The following is a 14,505-nucleotide window of genomic DNA, read 5'->3' on the forward strand; positions in this document are numbered from 1 at the left end:
GACCTTAAAGGGGAGATGAGCTCAATCCAAACTTGACGTGGGTTTTTATTTTTAGGAGCAGAACTTTTTTTGAAGGCTTTCTATCCCATTTGGAGCTCGTGTTTAGAATCCAGCACTGAGAAAACAAGACGTGATGCTGTCCTGTTCGGCTGTAGTGTTGTCTGTCTAGTGTTTATAAAGTGGAGACACAGAGGTCGCTCTGACTACCCGAGCCGCCCCCGCTGGGTACCAGGAGCTCGTCCGTGTCCAGCGTTTCCAGTTCTGCCAGATCTCTGGTCGTGAAAACAACTCAACAACAGTTATGCGTCACAGGAACCATTTGGAAATAATAAACAACACTTTGTGTCCAATAGATTGTCATTTCTTAGGATCCTTCAGTAGACCAAAAGGAAGTCTTCTCCCATATTAACGGTTTAATTTGGCAATATCACTGATAATGAAGCCCTGCATCTTGAGTGACGTACCGTTTCTTTCTTTTAGACAGAAAATAAGCAAAAATGAGGAAATCTTTAGTCTGTAGTGTTGGATGGAAGCGTGATGATAAAACCGAGCTTCCAGAACTAAATCTGAACACTGTAGAAAATAAATAAGATGTAATGGGAGGCACTGGGGGTACGTTCAATGTCTCTGAAAGCTTCCCGATTGTCAGTTCAGCCAGATCCACGATGGCCGCCCTGCAAGAGAGAAGAAAAAAATGTTGTCAGAGACAAAAACTGTGCGCTTACAGAAACTCAACATAACAAAAACCTCCTATTTTAATAGGAAACGCTTTCACTGCCAGGCTTCAAGAAAACAAAACACAAGACAAAAAGAAGACGTTTTATACCAGCAGTGATCACACCTCAGCCTGCTGAAGCAACACTGATTAAACACGCCTTGAAGGTCATCAGTTACAGTAGTTTACCTGAAATATCCCACCTGCACAGGTTGTAAGACCCCTTTACATTTGTGGATCAACACTGTGTGTCCTCTTATATTATTTGAATATTTTTCCTTATTATCATACTTGCATTGAATAAATTATCCAAGTAAGTAAAATATAAAACACTTTGCCCGTGTTGTTGGAAGGTGGCGTTGTCTGAGAATACAAGAGTTTGTGGCACTGTTACATGATGAGCTGATACTTGATCTGTAATGAAATAGTAAGATCAGCATTTATTATTGGGTGACAGTCCTGTTAGAAACTGCACGCTGAGGTCAGATCCCCTCAGCTCTGCTGCAAAATCGAATCATAGCTCCACTAAAGCAATGACCAGAGACAAGTGACTTCTATCTAAAATATTTAGGCTGGACGTCGGACAGATGTTCAAGGCAAATGGCTAACTCTGGTAAATATTATCGGCTTGTTTAGGGAACAAACCTGTCACAGGATTTTGCATTAAAGTGGAAGTTTTTTTTAGGCTGCCAAGCTCAAAGCAAAGTGTGGACATATTATAATGTGTTTTTGAGGATGAGACGTGAAATGAAATAACATCTATTCCTTATGGTTTCCTTTTCTTTTATTCCCTTTGCCTTCAAACTACACTGAGGACAGAAAAAAAAAATGTGGAAAACCGAAACAATGAGCTAAAAAGAGACTAAAAATCCAATACGTTTCTATTTGGATTTCTCATTGTCGGTTTTCACACTGCAGAGGAAATTTAGGTTAGAAGTAACTATGAAGGACCAAAACTGCCAAAATCCAAACTAAATAAATGTCTGAAAAGAACAATAATACACCAGTAAATCCTCCAAAAATATCTTTATCAAAATAATTTATGACACAGATTACTACTATTTTAATTTCCCTCTGTATTTCATTAACTTTATTTTAATTCCCCTATTTATGTAATTTCCAACACATTAATTAATACTAGGGTTTCTTCTTCTAAAAAGAAATCCTACCTTCCAGTACCATTTTCAGATTATTGTTATACATTTTTGCCTTAGTTTGTTCCTTACTTTTATTGGCGATAAATAAAAAAAAATACAAAATTAACTTAAACACTTAAATCTAAGAGAAATGCCAGGAATAAATTGTTCTATTAAATGGGGAAAATAGTGAAGTTTAGGACAAAACATGCAAAATATGTTTATTAATCTGTCACAACTGAATTGAATTTTAAATTTAATTGAATTTGGTCTCTTTAATACAATATTAATACTGCTGGTGAATTATATTTTATGCTAGTGCATTTTGTGGCAATACATAATTAATTAATAATAATTGTGGCCATAAGTTATATTAAGAATTCTAAATGTTAAAAGAAGAAAATTAAATTCATATTTTAATTAAATATCCAAAGAAAATACGAAATTAAATTAAAGAACATTAAATAAATATAGAAGACAAACATAATTTTCAAAAGCAATTGTGTTTTTAATCAAATTACTTTAAGTTTTTTTTATTTTTTTGAACACTTTAGGGGCAAGACAAAATAAAATTAGTTTACTTGCTTTAATTAAAAAGCAAATAAGGATCAAGGGAAAAAATAATACAAAAATATATACTACATGTACAAAATAGAAAATTAAATAGGTAATTGTATATTAAGAGTATTTATTTGTAACATTTGCGCTGATTTAATGGAATATTTATTTTGCTATTGCTGAATGAGCGAGTCTCTTATTTGTTTTTGTTTATTCACATTTTAATTTGGACAGTTTCGGTCCTCCGTATCCTGCAGCACCATCAGTCAGTCAGAGTACACAAATGACTACTTTTGATTTGTTATTCTTTCAGTCTAAGATTGACTCTAGCAGCCTTTCACAAACACAAATACAGACGTAAACAGCGCACAAACCAAGACCAGAAAAGGTCGAGTGGGATTTACATTTTGTTTGACTGCCGGATCACGAGCAGAAGCTTCCTTCGCCGGGGGAGACGGTGTGGAGGGGAATAAGGCTTTCACACTGCTCGCTGTCATCTGGCAGCCTGCGGATGGAGAAAACAGGATGTCAATCATCATCACAGTCGTCATCCTGACAACCATCATTATTATTATAATCACCGCTAACCAAAAAGCAGAAGAGCGCTGTGCAGAGAGGTTAGTCAGTGAAGCATGTACAGCTGATTACAGACTTAACTTAGCAAGACTGCAAGCCACAAATGGACTGCATTATCCAAAGTGTGGGTCAGAGTGAAGGTCAATCCATTTTTAATAGGTCACACACCACAGACGCACAACAACAACTCACTTTCTTTTTACAAACTTAAAAGCTTTGACTTCTTAAAAACACCAGGCGTGTGATGACTCACTTCCTGCACAGGCTTCAGAGTACATTAGCTTTGCCTGCTCTCAGGTGTGTGCACAGCTACAACTTCCATCTGCCTTTTACAAACACACAAGCCATTAAGCAGCTTTTTGCAGCTGCATCACAAATGACACAGCCGCTACATTTGGAGCCTCACTGTACACAAATAAAAGTGGATAATACAGACAATTTGTGCCCATAAAGTCCAAAAAGACTCATTTGTTTCAAATGATGTGCTCTATTTTTGCTTTGTTTTTTCATTTCACTGATGTTCATTTGCTTAAATAAGAGTTTGAACAAATGCGGTATTGAGAAATTAAAATGCATTTGGCTCTAGTCAAAGTGTAATTACATTTATGGTTATTCATCCCAAAAAAAAAAATAAAAAAAAAAAAATAAAAGCAAAATTCTGCTCAAATTTACTTATTTTCCCAATATTCCACCAGCCTGTAAGTTTTTTGTTTTATATATTTTGGTCATTCTTACAATCACCAAACAATTACACTCACTACCTATCAAATTATCAAGCATGTGGTTGCACTAACTTGTCACATCTCAAAGCACTAAGATGACGACGGAGAAAAGGCTCCTGTCAAGCTGGGTGGGCACGTCCATCTTTTACGTACAGTCTGTGTTCCGGAGCCAACCTTATAAGAGGAGTTTCAGTTTTCTACACTTCCTGACTTGGTTTTCCAGCCCCGGAGCATAACTCCTAATCCTAATTTAGCTGTTATCATATCTGAGATTATTGTCACAATCCATGAACAGAGTTGCTGCTGATAGGAACGGCTTTCAGCAGCATTTCCTCTTTTCATGCACCGTGGCTCACCAATGGAGGCCTTAAAAGAAGAAAAACCCTCTGATGATAAATGTTTATAGTCTCGTACCTCTGAATGCGATGCTTCCTGCAGATGAAGGCGTAAACCCTCCTCAGCCCCACCAGCACTGGGTCCCAGTTGTTGTAGTGACATAAAAGTGTGGCGATGAAGAAGGAGAGGAAGACAGGGACCGCTCCGGCAAAAAACAACCATGAGAAACGCACCTGTCGACACACACACATATGAGGGGAAACTAATTTAACACAATCCGTGCCATTAAAGGTGTGGTGTGGAGTGTTTTCCATGCATTAAACATTTTATTCTGTGATTAAAGGACCCTTATAAGAATGAATCACAAAGAGTTAGTTAAAATAGATAAAAGTACTTTAAGTAAACCCATTCGGAGTCATTTAGATACAATTTTGACAGTTTTCTTGCTGATTTCACACAAAACCAACAAAATTACGTACAATTTTATCTCAAACTCTCACCTTCTGCATGCAAATGTCAGCCATAATGGAAAGTGGGATGGTGAGGCTCAATGCCAGAGTCCCAATTAGAGAAGATGTGAGGAAACAGCCCCTGAGGACACAAAGACTCGTCACTAAAAATCACCACTTCTCTGAAAGCTATACATTATTCAAACACAACTCCTCGTGGCCTTCATGGTAGTGTGAACGTTGATGATTTGGTGTCACTATCGTGACCTGATACAAAATGTAACCCAGCTCACCAGAGCCAGAGGAACTCGGACAGAACGGTGCCGATGAGGCCGTTTATGAGGATGTACGTCCACACGAGTTGGCTGGGGAGCTCAAAGGCCTCGAAGCCGGTGTAGTGGAGCAGGAGGAAGCCAGGCCACAGCAGCAGCAGGTTGAACAGACCCACAAACCCTGAGAGACGCACAGCACACCCCAATTTAGACAACTTCATGGAGTGAGACTACAGAGGTGACCGCTGAGCCTTTAAAACAAACACTTCTCCTACCAAAGAACATTGGGATGTCGAGCTTATCCTCCCGATCCACTCGCCGCTTGATCATTACGATATAGACGGCATAGAGCATCGCCCCAGCCAGCGACCACAGGGAACCTTCATAGAAATACAAATCATTACATTAGATGTGTTTTTTTTGTATTACACCAACAGACTAGGAACAAGGTGATGCCTGTACGAGGCCTCTGTGATAAAGAAAAAGTTGGAAATCACTGACCGATGACTCCTTTCCCATCCGAGATGTCCATGCTGGAGAGACTCACGAGGGCAACGCCTCCCATGCTAAACAAGAGAGGCACTGAATTAATCTCACAATTAAAAACGAACATGTTAAAAATAGAAAACGCAGAGAGAGAAAATATAACACAGCTACAATGCTCAGATTTTCTGAAAAACACAAAACTGTAGAAAGAAATGAATAATGTGATGATTTTCTTAATCAGGTGCAGCACAGGGTTTAATCAGCAGTAGGATCAAACAGTCAGTCTCTCTGAAGGAAAACAATCTGCCTCTAACCGAGCGGAAACAAAGATGGTTGAGAAAGAGGGGAAAAAAAAAAAAAAAAAAAAAAAAAATCACACTATGAAATAAAACCAGTGAATCTGAGAGCACAGCCAGTGAAGAGCGTGAAAAATCTGCTATTTTCAACAACAACCCATTATTATCGAGTATCATGCAAAAGTCTTGAACCACCCTTCATTTTTTATTTTACTTCCAAGAAGCCAGATGGTTTTCAGCATCAGTTCTCCAGCTGTCTGAAGGTCTTTCAAAGCATTTCCTTCGACATTGACTTCCTTTTCGCTCACATTCACTCCAGTTCTTATACCTGACCATTCTATGTCTAATCAATGTCTATTAACCTGTTTTAGGTCAAACCTTTAGGTCTAATTAATGCAACTCTTGAACCAGTTGCACACTCAAAAATTCCAACAGTTTCTGAAAGTGTCAACTCTGTGCTTTTTCAGCGATATATACGGTAATCCCAGGCAGGGCAGCACATCCAAATCACGGCAAATAACAGTAAAAAGCAAAAACTTTTTTTTTTCTTTTTTAAAACTACTGTAAAAATATCTGTTTTCTGTAGAGCTCAGTCAGTCTTCGTCTTTGAAGGTTCCGATTTTACGGTAGTTACAGAACTTGGAAGAAAAACATGGCAAAACGCCTGTCTGACGTCAGAGACAGGTTAGGCTTCAGAGGGTTAAAAAGTTCCACAAAAGAATACTAAATACCAAGTTCTTGTTCAATCTGCCAGTTTATGTGTCTGTGATGCTAAACTAGCATCCTCTGAATGAAGTGTGTTGAGCAGGTTGTTCGATGCTAGAAATGAAAAAACAGAACTTGCAGCCTGAATGTTTAAAAAAAAAAAAGAAAAAAAAAAAGAAATCAGCTCTGACTGCATTTTTTTTTTTTTTTGAAAGTGAAAACGAGTAAATTTTATTCATTTTACTTCAGAGGCCAAACTTTAAAAAATAAAATGAAAAAATAATTTGAAGCAGAGCTTGAAGATTTCCATGAATCCAGTAGAGCTGGATGGAAAAGGTGCAGCCGGAAGACCAGATTATGAAATCTATGTGTTTTGGTTTGTGCAAAACACAAACAAGCTAAGAAAAGAAGAGCTACATCTCCTCCAGCAGAGATGACAGCTTATGACTTTTATTTGTTTTGAATCAGCTGCTTAGGAATATGAAGTTAACAATACCCAATAAGAAAGGAGCTGAATTTATGATCTGAAATACTCCTGAATGAACTAGACCCGGTGGTTTCAAACATATGGTCCGAGAGCCACAAACAGCCCACCAAATGGGCCATTCGGCCAAATGTAAAAGGAAGGTGGTTTTTAACTGTATTTTTATCAGTTTTACAGCCTTCTTATTAACAAAGTAAGTTTGTAATAGATAGAGGACAGAAACTGAGGTGTTTTTTAATTAAATAAGAGGTCTCCCACAATGCTTTTTCTCACCCTCCGCGTGATCCGGCCTTACCTCAGAGCCACGGCTAAGAGCTTGGAAAGGGTGAAGCGGTCGCTGCTGTTGCTGGGAAATATGGCTGCCAAGATGAGTGTAAACAGACCTGAAGAGGAAAAGGAGACATTCAGAAACGATTTAATGCAATGATCCATCATCTTTGAGATGTTAGTGCTGTAATGTACACGGAGAGAGAGAGTGATGGAGTTACCTGAGGTGGAAGATAAAATGTTGACGATTGCAACCTGCGTGTCGGACAGAGCTTCCTGGTAGGACAGGTTAGCCAGGAACCACTGTGAGACAAACAAAAACAACGATGAGGCCTGTGATAAAACACAGTTTAATTTGCCTCATAAATCCAGCTCTGATAGAAAGTCGGGAACTCCAACTCCTCTCACTGCTGCTCACCACAAAGCAGAAGAAGAAGCTGATTTTGGCCACGTCAGTGATGGTCAGCTTGCCCACGGTGCGCAGCATGGCCTCGTGGTCCTTGGCAGCGGGGTAGGACATGCGCGACAGCTTGGCCTCCAGGGCCTGAGTGGAGGGCAGCTGGCGCACCTCCATGATGTTACTGAAACGCACCCGCTGCTTTTTGGATGCTGGGAATAAAGAGACAAGACGTATCTTTAAAGGCTTTAATGTTTACTGCTGGACACACCTAGTTAGGCTCTAAAGCTGCCTCCATCAAAAGCAGTTACCCTCTTGGTGCAGCAATACGTATAATACTGTGTCTTCTCCACACTTTGACCCTACGATCTATCTGCTGTAGGCAGAATCTGGACTCATCACTGAACATGTTCAGGTTCTAATGCACATGTTACAGACATCACCGCAAATGGGCTTAATGGTGAAGGGCAATCCTGGCTGCCTTATGAGACCAGAGCCTGGCTGTGTGCAGTCTGACCTGGCTTGTCTGGGTAGAGAGTCATCGGCCATATCGTCCTGCAGACCTTGACTGCAAACATGTAAAAGACTGCCCTTGGTTCCTACGTGCTGACAGAATGAGGAAACGGTCTTCTTGTGTTGTCTGACTGGAACGCCAACTTTGCAACCCATCTCTCTCAATTTGGAGAAGATACTGGTGCTCACTCCAAATAATGCTGTAACTTGGTTTTGTGGAAAACCAGCATGAAGTTGTCCTATAGCATTGGCCATGTCCAGATCAGTAAAAGGTTCTGCTAATCAGGAGCCAATCAGGCAGCTGTGGAGTACCAGTAGCTTTAAAAAAAGTGACTGGCAGAATAAGCCATTTGTTATTGGCAGAGAACTTGGTTTTTTTTCCACGAGCACAACCCACATACTTAACTCTGCTGCTCAATCCACAATGTGGCAGAGAAATAAACAGGCTTTCCAACAGTATGAGATTCATTACCAAGAAACATTGTTACAAGAAAGAAAGAAACAAACCGCCTTACTTTTTATGCTAATTTTATGTGTGAGGTTTTTTTCTTTTCAAAGTTTGACAAAATTTGTCTCATTCAATGTGTAACATGGTGTTTGAGTTTATTTCCAAAACAATCCTGTCATCTTTTTGGCATTTAATCATTCAAGGTTCATTAATATTTATTTTTAATCACCCTGGATTCCCTCTGGATTCTTCAAAATTATCTCCTCACACGTCGCTCTGAGCGCTTCCCAGAATGTTTTAATTTCATAAAAAAACATCACTTCCAGCTTCAGGTGCCACAAACATAAACACAGGAAACGAAATCTCAGTAGAAACACCAAAAAAACCATCACCGTTTACCTTGTCACAGCTTCCCATCACAGCAGTTAAGACACATGATTGCTTTTTATGCTCATCTTCATTCGTTTGTGAAGGCGAGCATAAAAAAAAAAAAAATCATTGTTTCTTAACTGCTCTATCAAACAGACAATTTGAGCATAATTTAGTTTTGTTAGTCACTGAAAGCAAAGGTCTGAGGGACACAACGTTTTCTTATATTTGCACAGCTCAGCACTGCCCTCTGTTGGTCAGAAGTTTTAACTCCTAATCAGTCACGTCTGGGTGAAAGCTTCAGAAGCAGGGATGCATTTTTAATGAATGACACAAACATCAGTACTCACAGGATTCACAGTCTCCCATTAAACAGCTCGAGTGCTCGGTGGGGATGTCCTGGAACTTCACAGGGACGTACAGAGGCTCACTCTGCAAAGGTGTGACAGAAAGCCAGCTTAGGTACAGGTGCAGGAAGATTTACTCGTGTGCAGTACACCTGCAGTAATAAACTACGTACCAGACAGTTGTTCACAGTGGAGTCAGTGGTGCAGGGTGTGAAGTAGGCTTCAGCATCAGCAAACTGCAGAAAGGTGCAAATCAAACATCAAAGAAGTCAAAAGCAGAAGATGTCAGACTGATCTTCAGCTTCGTAACAGGAAAATTATATCATTCTATAACTTTTAGTTAATTATCGTCATTTTTGTTCATGAACACAAAGAATGACAAACATAAATGGAGATAAAGTTAGAGCATAGAGCATTTGGCAGGTTTGCAGCAGACAGTGGATATAATGGACAAAAGAGTTGAAACAAGGACAACCACAGAGAAGATTCATGGATGTGATGGAGGAGGACATGCAGAGGGTTGGCATGTCAGAGGAGAATCCGAGGGATAGAGTGAAATGGAGGCTGAAGGTTTACTGTGATGAGCCCACAAGGGAGCAGACGCAGGGGGTCTTGCCTGTATTTTCTGATCTTTTCCTTTGTGAAATGCTAAACTTTTTGTGCTGCTTTCTGAGGTAAACATGAAAGAAAAATACTGGCGAAATCCAATGCTACGCCTCAGCTCACCTCACAAGATTTTCAGAAAAACTGACCTCTGACCCTGACCTCGAGGTTGAAGTCACTGAGAATTGTCTGAGATTTGTAGTAGAAGCACCTGTGGTATCAATTTGAAACCCCTACGTAACCTCCTTCTCGAGTTATTGCATCAACAAAGTTGGGTGTCTCCCTGGAAGAGTTTAAAGCTCTTATAAAGACTTATGTTGATGTTCCTAAGCCTTTATTTTGCCTCCTGTCTGTTTGCGTTGTCTGACACAGTCATATGAGCTTGCCAAGCAGGTCTCAGTTTACAGAGAGATTTAAATCTAAAAGGGCGTCCTGGTCAAATAAAGTTAAAAATAAGTACAATTCTGTTTTTTATAAACCCCTACTCTACAAACATACAGGCGGAACTCACCCCCTGAATAAACATGTTCAAAGGGTCAGTTCCCCCTGAGCAGAATGTTTGCCTCACTGACTCGTGTTACGATGAAGAGCAGCGAGCACAGCAACATTTACACTGATGAGAGTTTTAACAAGAAAAGAGCTCAACAGACACCTGTCACCATTAGAAAAGTAAAAGCATGAAAAACAGCCCTTAAATGTGCGCTGAAAGTGTCCACTTACGAAGGCGGATCGGCGGCGTTTCAGGGTGCCCGTGCACTGCTGCCTCCACGGCCGCCACAGCAGGAAGCCCAGCAGGTACAGCACGAACATGGACGTCTTGGCGAAGGTGCTGAAGAAGGGCTTGTTATAGTCCTGTCGCTTGAAAATGTACTGCAGAAGGAGTTGTTTCATAAACTTAATTTCAAAGGTTGAAACTCACAATTTAAAAATATTTAACTGCAGTTTTTCCTCATGAGATGTGAAGGAAGAGCATCACAGTCAGATAAAGTTACTCCAGCACCATCTGGTGTATCTGCGCCTCATTTTAAAGCGGGCCTATTCTGCTTTTTTCTGCTTTCTGGGTCACATTAAACATGGTCACCGTTTTATTAAGCCTTTTCAGTGTTTGGCTCCAACATCACAGGCATGGAGATCAGACTTACTGAGGTCAGCTCGGAGGAGGCGACCCAGATAACATCCACCAGCAGGAGTATCACCACCCCCAGAGCCATCCGTCTCCGCTGGGCTGCAGAGCTACCCTGAGAGCTCATCCGGTTCATGATGAACACCCACTCCATCGGGACGGTGAGAGGAGAAATTCAGAAACTGCCTGGCTGATGACAACATCAGAAGACAGACAGAAGACTGTGAGCTCCGAGGTTGACCAACTATAAACTTCCCAACTATTTACCTTAGATTTTTTTTCTACTTTAAAGCTGATGAACCTGTTCTAAACCTGTTTAAAAAGCTGCCATTCAACATTTTAATCACTAAAAACATCTAAAAAGTTATGAAACCACACAACGAGAGACTTCAGTCTAACATATCAACCAAAACCTCAATTTTGAATGTGGCTAATCTAGTGTGGAGTCTTTTAATCTGGAAGTGGAAGTTAGACAGACAATGCAAGACATAAACAAACCTTCAGAAAACTTTTGCCCAAACAATAAGTGTGTTAGTGTCTGTAAGTTTGCCTGCAGCCAAATGTTTAACGGAGTAAGGTTATCTTTTTACCACTTCAACACCCACCTGGTCGCTGCCAATAAGTAAACTGTGAATTTTAGCCAGTCTCTTTGAAGGTCAACTCAGATTCTTTGTTTCAGCCAGTTTAAGTTGAGACTCGCAGTTAAACACCTGCAAAAAAACAAACAAATGTCCATGATAACATATTTATCTCTATCCCCTATATTTGGTGACCTCTGTTCCCTTAATGATGAGTTTGACAAGTCAGTTTATTTCAATAAAGATGAGGTTTGATGACCATTAGAATAGTTTGTGTAGCTGCACAGGCAGAGACCAGCCTCACTAACTTTTGATTCAAACCCAGTTATTTTGTTATATAAAAAGTCTGAAATATGACACAAACCAATCAGTTCAGAAAAGAACTTCGAGGGTTGCTTCTAGTCAACTTTCAAAGGGTAAAGAGTTAAACGCTGCACAGAGAGCAGACCATGGATCTGTATGAAGAAAAGGAAAATATAAACTTGAGGCTACAGTCCCACAAACTCTGACACAAATCCTCTTCCTGATGAGGACGTGAGCATCTGTTAACCAGCCCAAAGAACACCTCATAGAAAAATGCTGCGATGGAAATAAAGGCTGCATATCTGAATGCTCATCGCTGCCTCTGTTAACTGCTGAACGATGAGCTTTGGGTGTTTGTGAGGGGTCTGCAGACACTGAGCTTTAACAATTCACTACTGTCTTCGTGCTAACATGCTTATCATGCACTTTACAGTAATCATGTCAAAATTAAAATGCTTAACTCTTCTCTAATATTTTACAAATTTAAAGACTTTGTGAAATATCATTATTCTTAGTTTATATTATTTACTTATTGTTTCATATGTGGGTTACTGAGTGGTGGTATGGGGAAATAAATCATACGACAGACAAATACCAGTCACTTTTAAAATGAGGGATAACAAATACAAATTAAGAGAAAATAAAATTTTTGAAAAATATGAAATGTCGCGGTGTACCCCTTAAACTTTGGAGTTAAACCATGGATGCATTGTCCAGCAGACTGTAACTTAAATACTAAGAGTTCACCTACAGCTCGATGTGACATGAAAGCTTTATTACTTCTTTTTTTTTGTTGTGAGTGTGTTTTAGTCTGAGGTTAGAGATGTAGTTGATCTAATTTTACTTATTTGTTGTCTCTGAAACTCTCTTTTTAACCTACTGTGTAACCTGAGGTGCACCTTCTTAGAAACGTAACTACACGTCAGGTCAAAGCAGTACACAACTACCGTTATTGGCCTGTTCAGTGCCACTGATTACTCTTGGGCATTTCCAGCCACTTAACAATTATTGTCTCAATATAAGGACTAATAATCATAGCATCAATATAAGGACTCGCAAATCTCAGCAAATTCCTGGAGGGAGACTGCTCAATATACTGGACGACATCAGGGAATGTTCAAAGACTTGGAAAAACAAACAAAAGCATTTTGTTTGTTTCTATTGACCGGAGAACATGTACAACACCAGGACACACAAGGTAATTAACACGTAATCCACTGATACAAGCACAAATGCCAACAATGACATTGGCCAATTACACGTTACATCATAGGTGCTACAAACACTCCCTGCAGATATCTAACTCAAGCCTTACCAGTAACACTTTTTGTGATCTAACTACTAATTTTGACCTCACAAATTTATTTTCTTTCACATGTCATATTTTATTTTACTGAGAAACTCTACTTTGATTAACTTGAAGTGATCAAATTGATGGCAACTTGACTTAAGTTTCTGAAGACACTAAGTCTCATCTGAGAGGCAACTTGAGTTCAGAAAGCTGAGAGGAAGGCCTGTGCATTTACCCACTAGAGGGGCTGTTACCTTGGAGGACGTTGTTGACCCATCCTGACTTTATGAGACTCGTTAAGGTCGCACTAGACAAGTTGTGAATGGAGAATCTCTTGCTTTAAAAGGTGGCTGGTGGACAGGCCACCAACGCTACTCTGTGATGGTCTCCTTCACTGAACAGATAGACTTAAGATGACTGAGAACCTACACAGACTTTGTTTAATATTCTACCTGTTGTGTACCATATGTGAATTTCACCACATATATGGTCAATAAAATCCACACTGTGTTGAAATGAAGCGAACCATATGTTATAACAGGGCTTTTTACTACCATCGAAACACCATACGGAGGGATAGATTTCGGTAAAATGGTGCTCATGGCTCCATTTTCAGACAGTAGGAGACTATGTGTAAATAAACTTTGTTCTGCTTGTTTTTCAACTGTCAGTGGGCATGCCCCGAACTTTAAAAAACACACTTCAGAAAACTTTTAAACGATTACTAATGAAAGACATTAGTCTTCACTTACCTGAGCTTTAAATCCAACTATCTGCCAGCTAGCTACGCGTAGTACATCCAGAGAGCGTTGGCAGTAACTCTTTAAGGTACGAACAGGTAAGCTGCTGGAAACACGACCTCCTCAAAGCTAGCCACTCACGGCTTTTAAGCTAGCTAATTTATTACCTGTTAAATTCTGACAGTCTGGAGGTCGACAGGTGTCCCGACGCTTTACTTTATAACTTATCTGGACATCTACTCCAGTTCATTGCCCACAGCTCAGGCTGAAGTCCACTTATTCAGTGTACCGCCGTCGCAGGTGTGCTGCGTTTAGCTGCTTGTTTACCTATTAGCATTCTAAGCGCTAACTGGCTTTATTGAAAAATGAAAAAGAAACAATAGTAAAATAAGATTTTTTTTTACCCGAATGTGAGAGTTTAGTTTGCGCCATTATTTAAGCGTCATCCCATATGCTCCGGAAATCCTGACAAAAATCACAGCTTTGACCGATAAAAATAGTCACCAGCCCAGCGGTTGTAAACATTAGCTCAGCCTCCTGTCAGGTGACATCACTTAACGGTGCAAGGAATTCTGGGGTATGAAGTCTTAAGGGGAAAATGTTTGTTTTTTCATACGGTATTTAAAAACTCTCATTTTCTTGGTTATTTGTTATAGATGGGTGTTTTCACCTTTGAAAATGTCTTTTTGGAAATTAAATTGAGCAAATTAATTCAATTTTACCTCGGGCTGTGGAGAAAACATCATTTACAAACACAAATAAAAATAGGAGCTTCAAAGAGGTGGTGCTCT

At 39.7% G+C, this 14,505-nt stretch overlaps 1 protein-coding gene across 6 annotated transcripts; it reads right to left on the reverse strand.

Moving 5' to 3' along the window:
* Positions 1-400: 400 nt before the first annotated feature.
* LOC113008022 (solute carrier family 35 member F5) lies at positions 401-14,278 on the reverse strand. Of its 6 annotated transcripts, none has more exons than XM_026145130.2 (16): positions 14,119-14,278; positions 11,408-11,512; positions 10,822-10,988; positions 10,400-10,549; positions 9,250-9,312; positions 9,080-9,161; positions 7,421-7,611; positions 7,224-7,305; positions 7,031-7,118; positions 5,266-5,330; positions 5,040-5,144; positions 4,786-4,945; positions 4,544-4,634; positions 4,122-4,276; positions 2,814-2,914; positions 401-674 (listed from the first exon to the last, which is right to left on the reverse strand). In XM_026145130.2, exons 3-15 carry the CDS (start codon positions 10,954-10,956, stop codon positions 2,833-2,835), a joined length of 1,449 nt encoding a protein of 482 aa, XP_026000915.2. In that variant the 5' UTR covers positions 10,957-10,988; positions 11,408-11,512; positions 14,119-14,278; the 3' UTR covers positions 401-674; positions 2,814-2,832. The 6 variants fall into 6 exon arrangements, with proteins under 6 accessions (XP_026000915.2, XP_026000913.2, XP_026000914.2 ...); XM_026145128.2 differs by having other exon boundaries at positions 10,822-10,992; XM_026145129.2 differs by having other exon boundaries at positions 10,822-10,992; positions 13,727-14,278.
* Positions 14,279-14,505: the final 227 nt, after the last annotated feature.

The sequence above is a fragment of the Astatotilapia calliptera genome, chromosome 16, assembly GCF_964374335.1.
Source record: "Astatotilapia calliptera chromosome 16, fAstCal68.1, whole genome shotgun sequence".
Lineage (NCBI taxonomy): Eukaryota > Metazoa > Chordata > Actinopteri > Cichliformes > Cichlidae > Astatotilapia > Astatotilapia calliptera.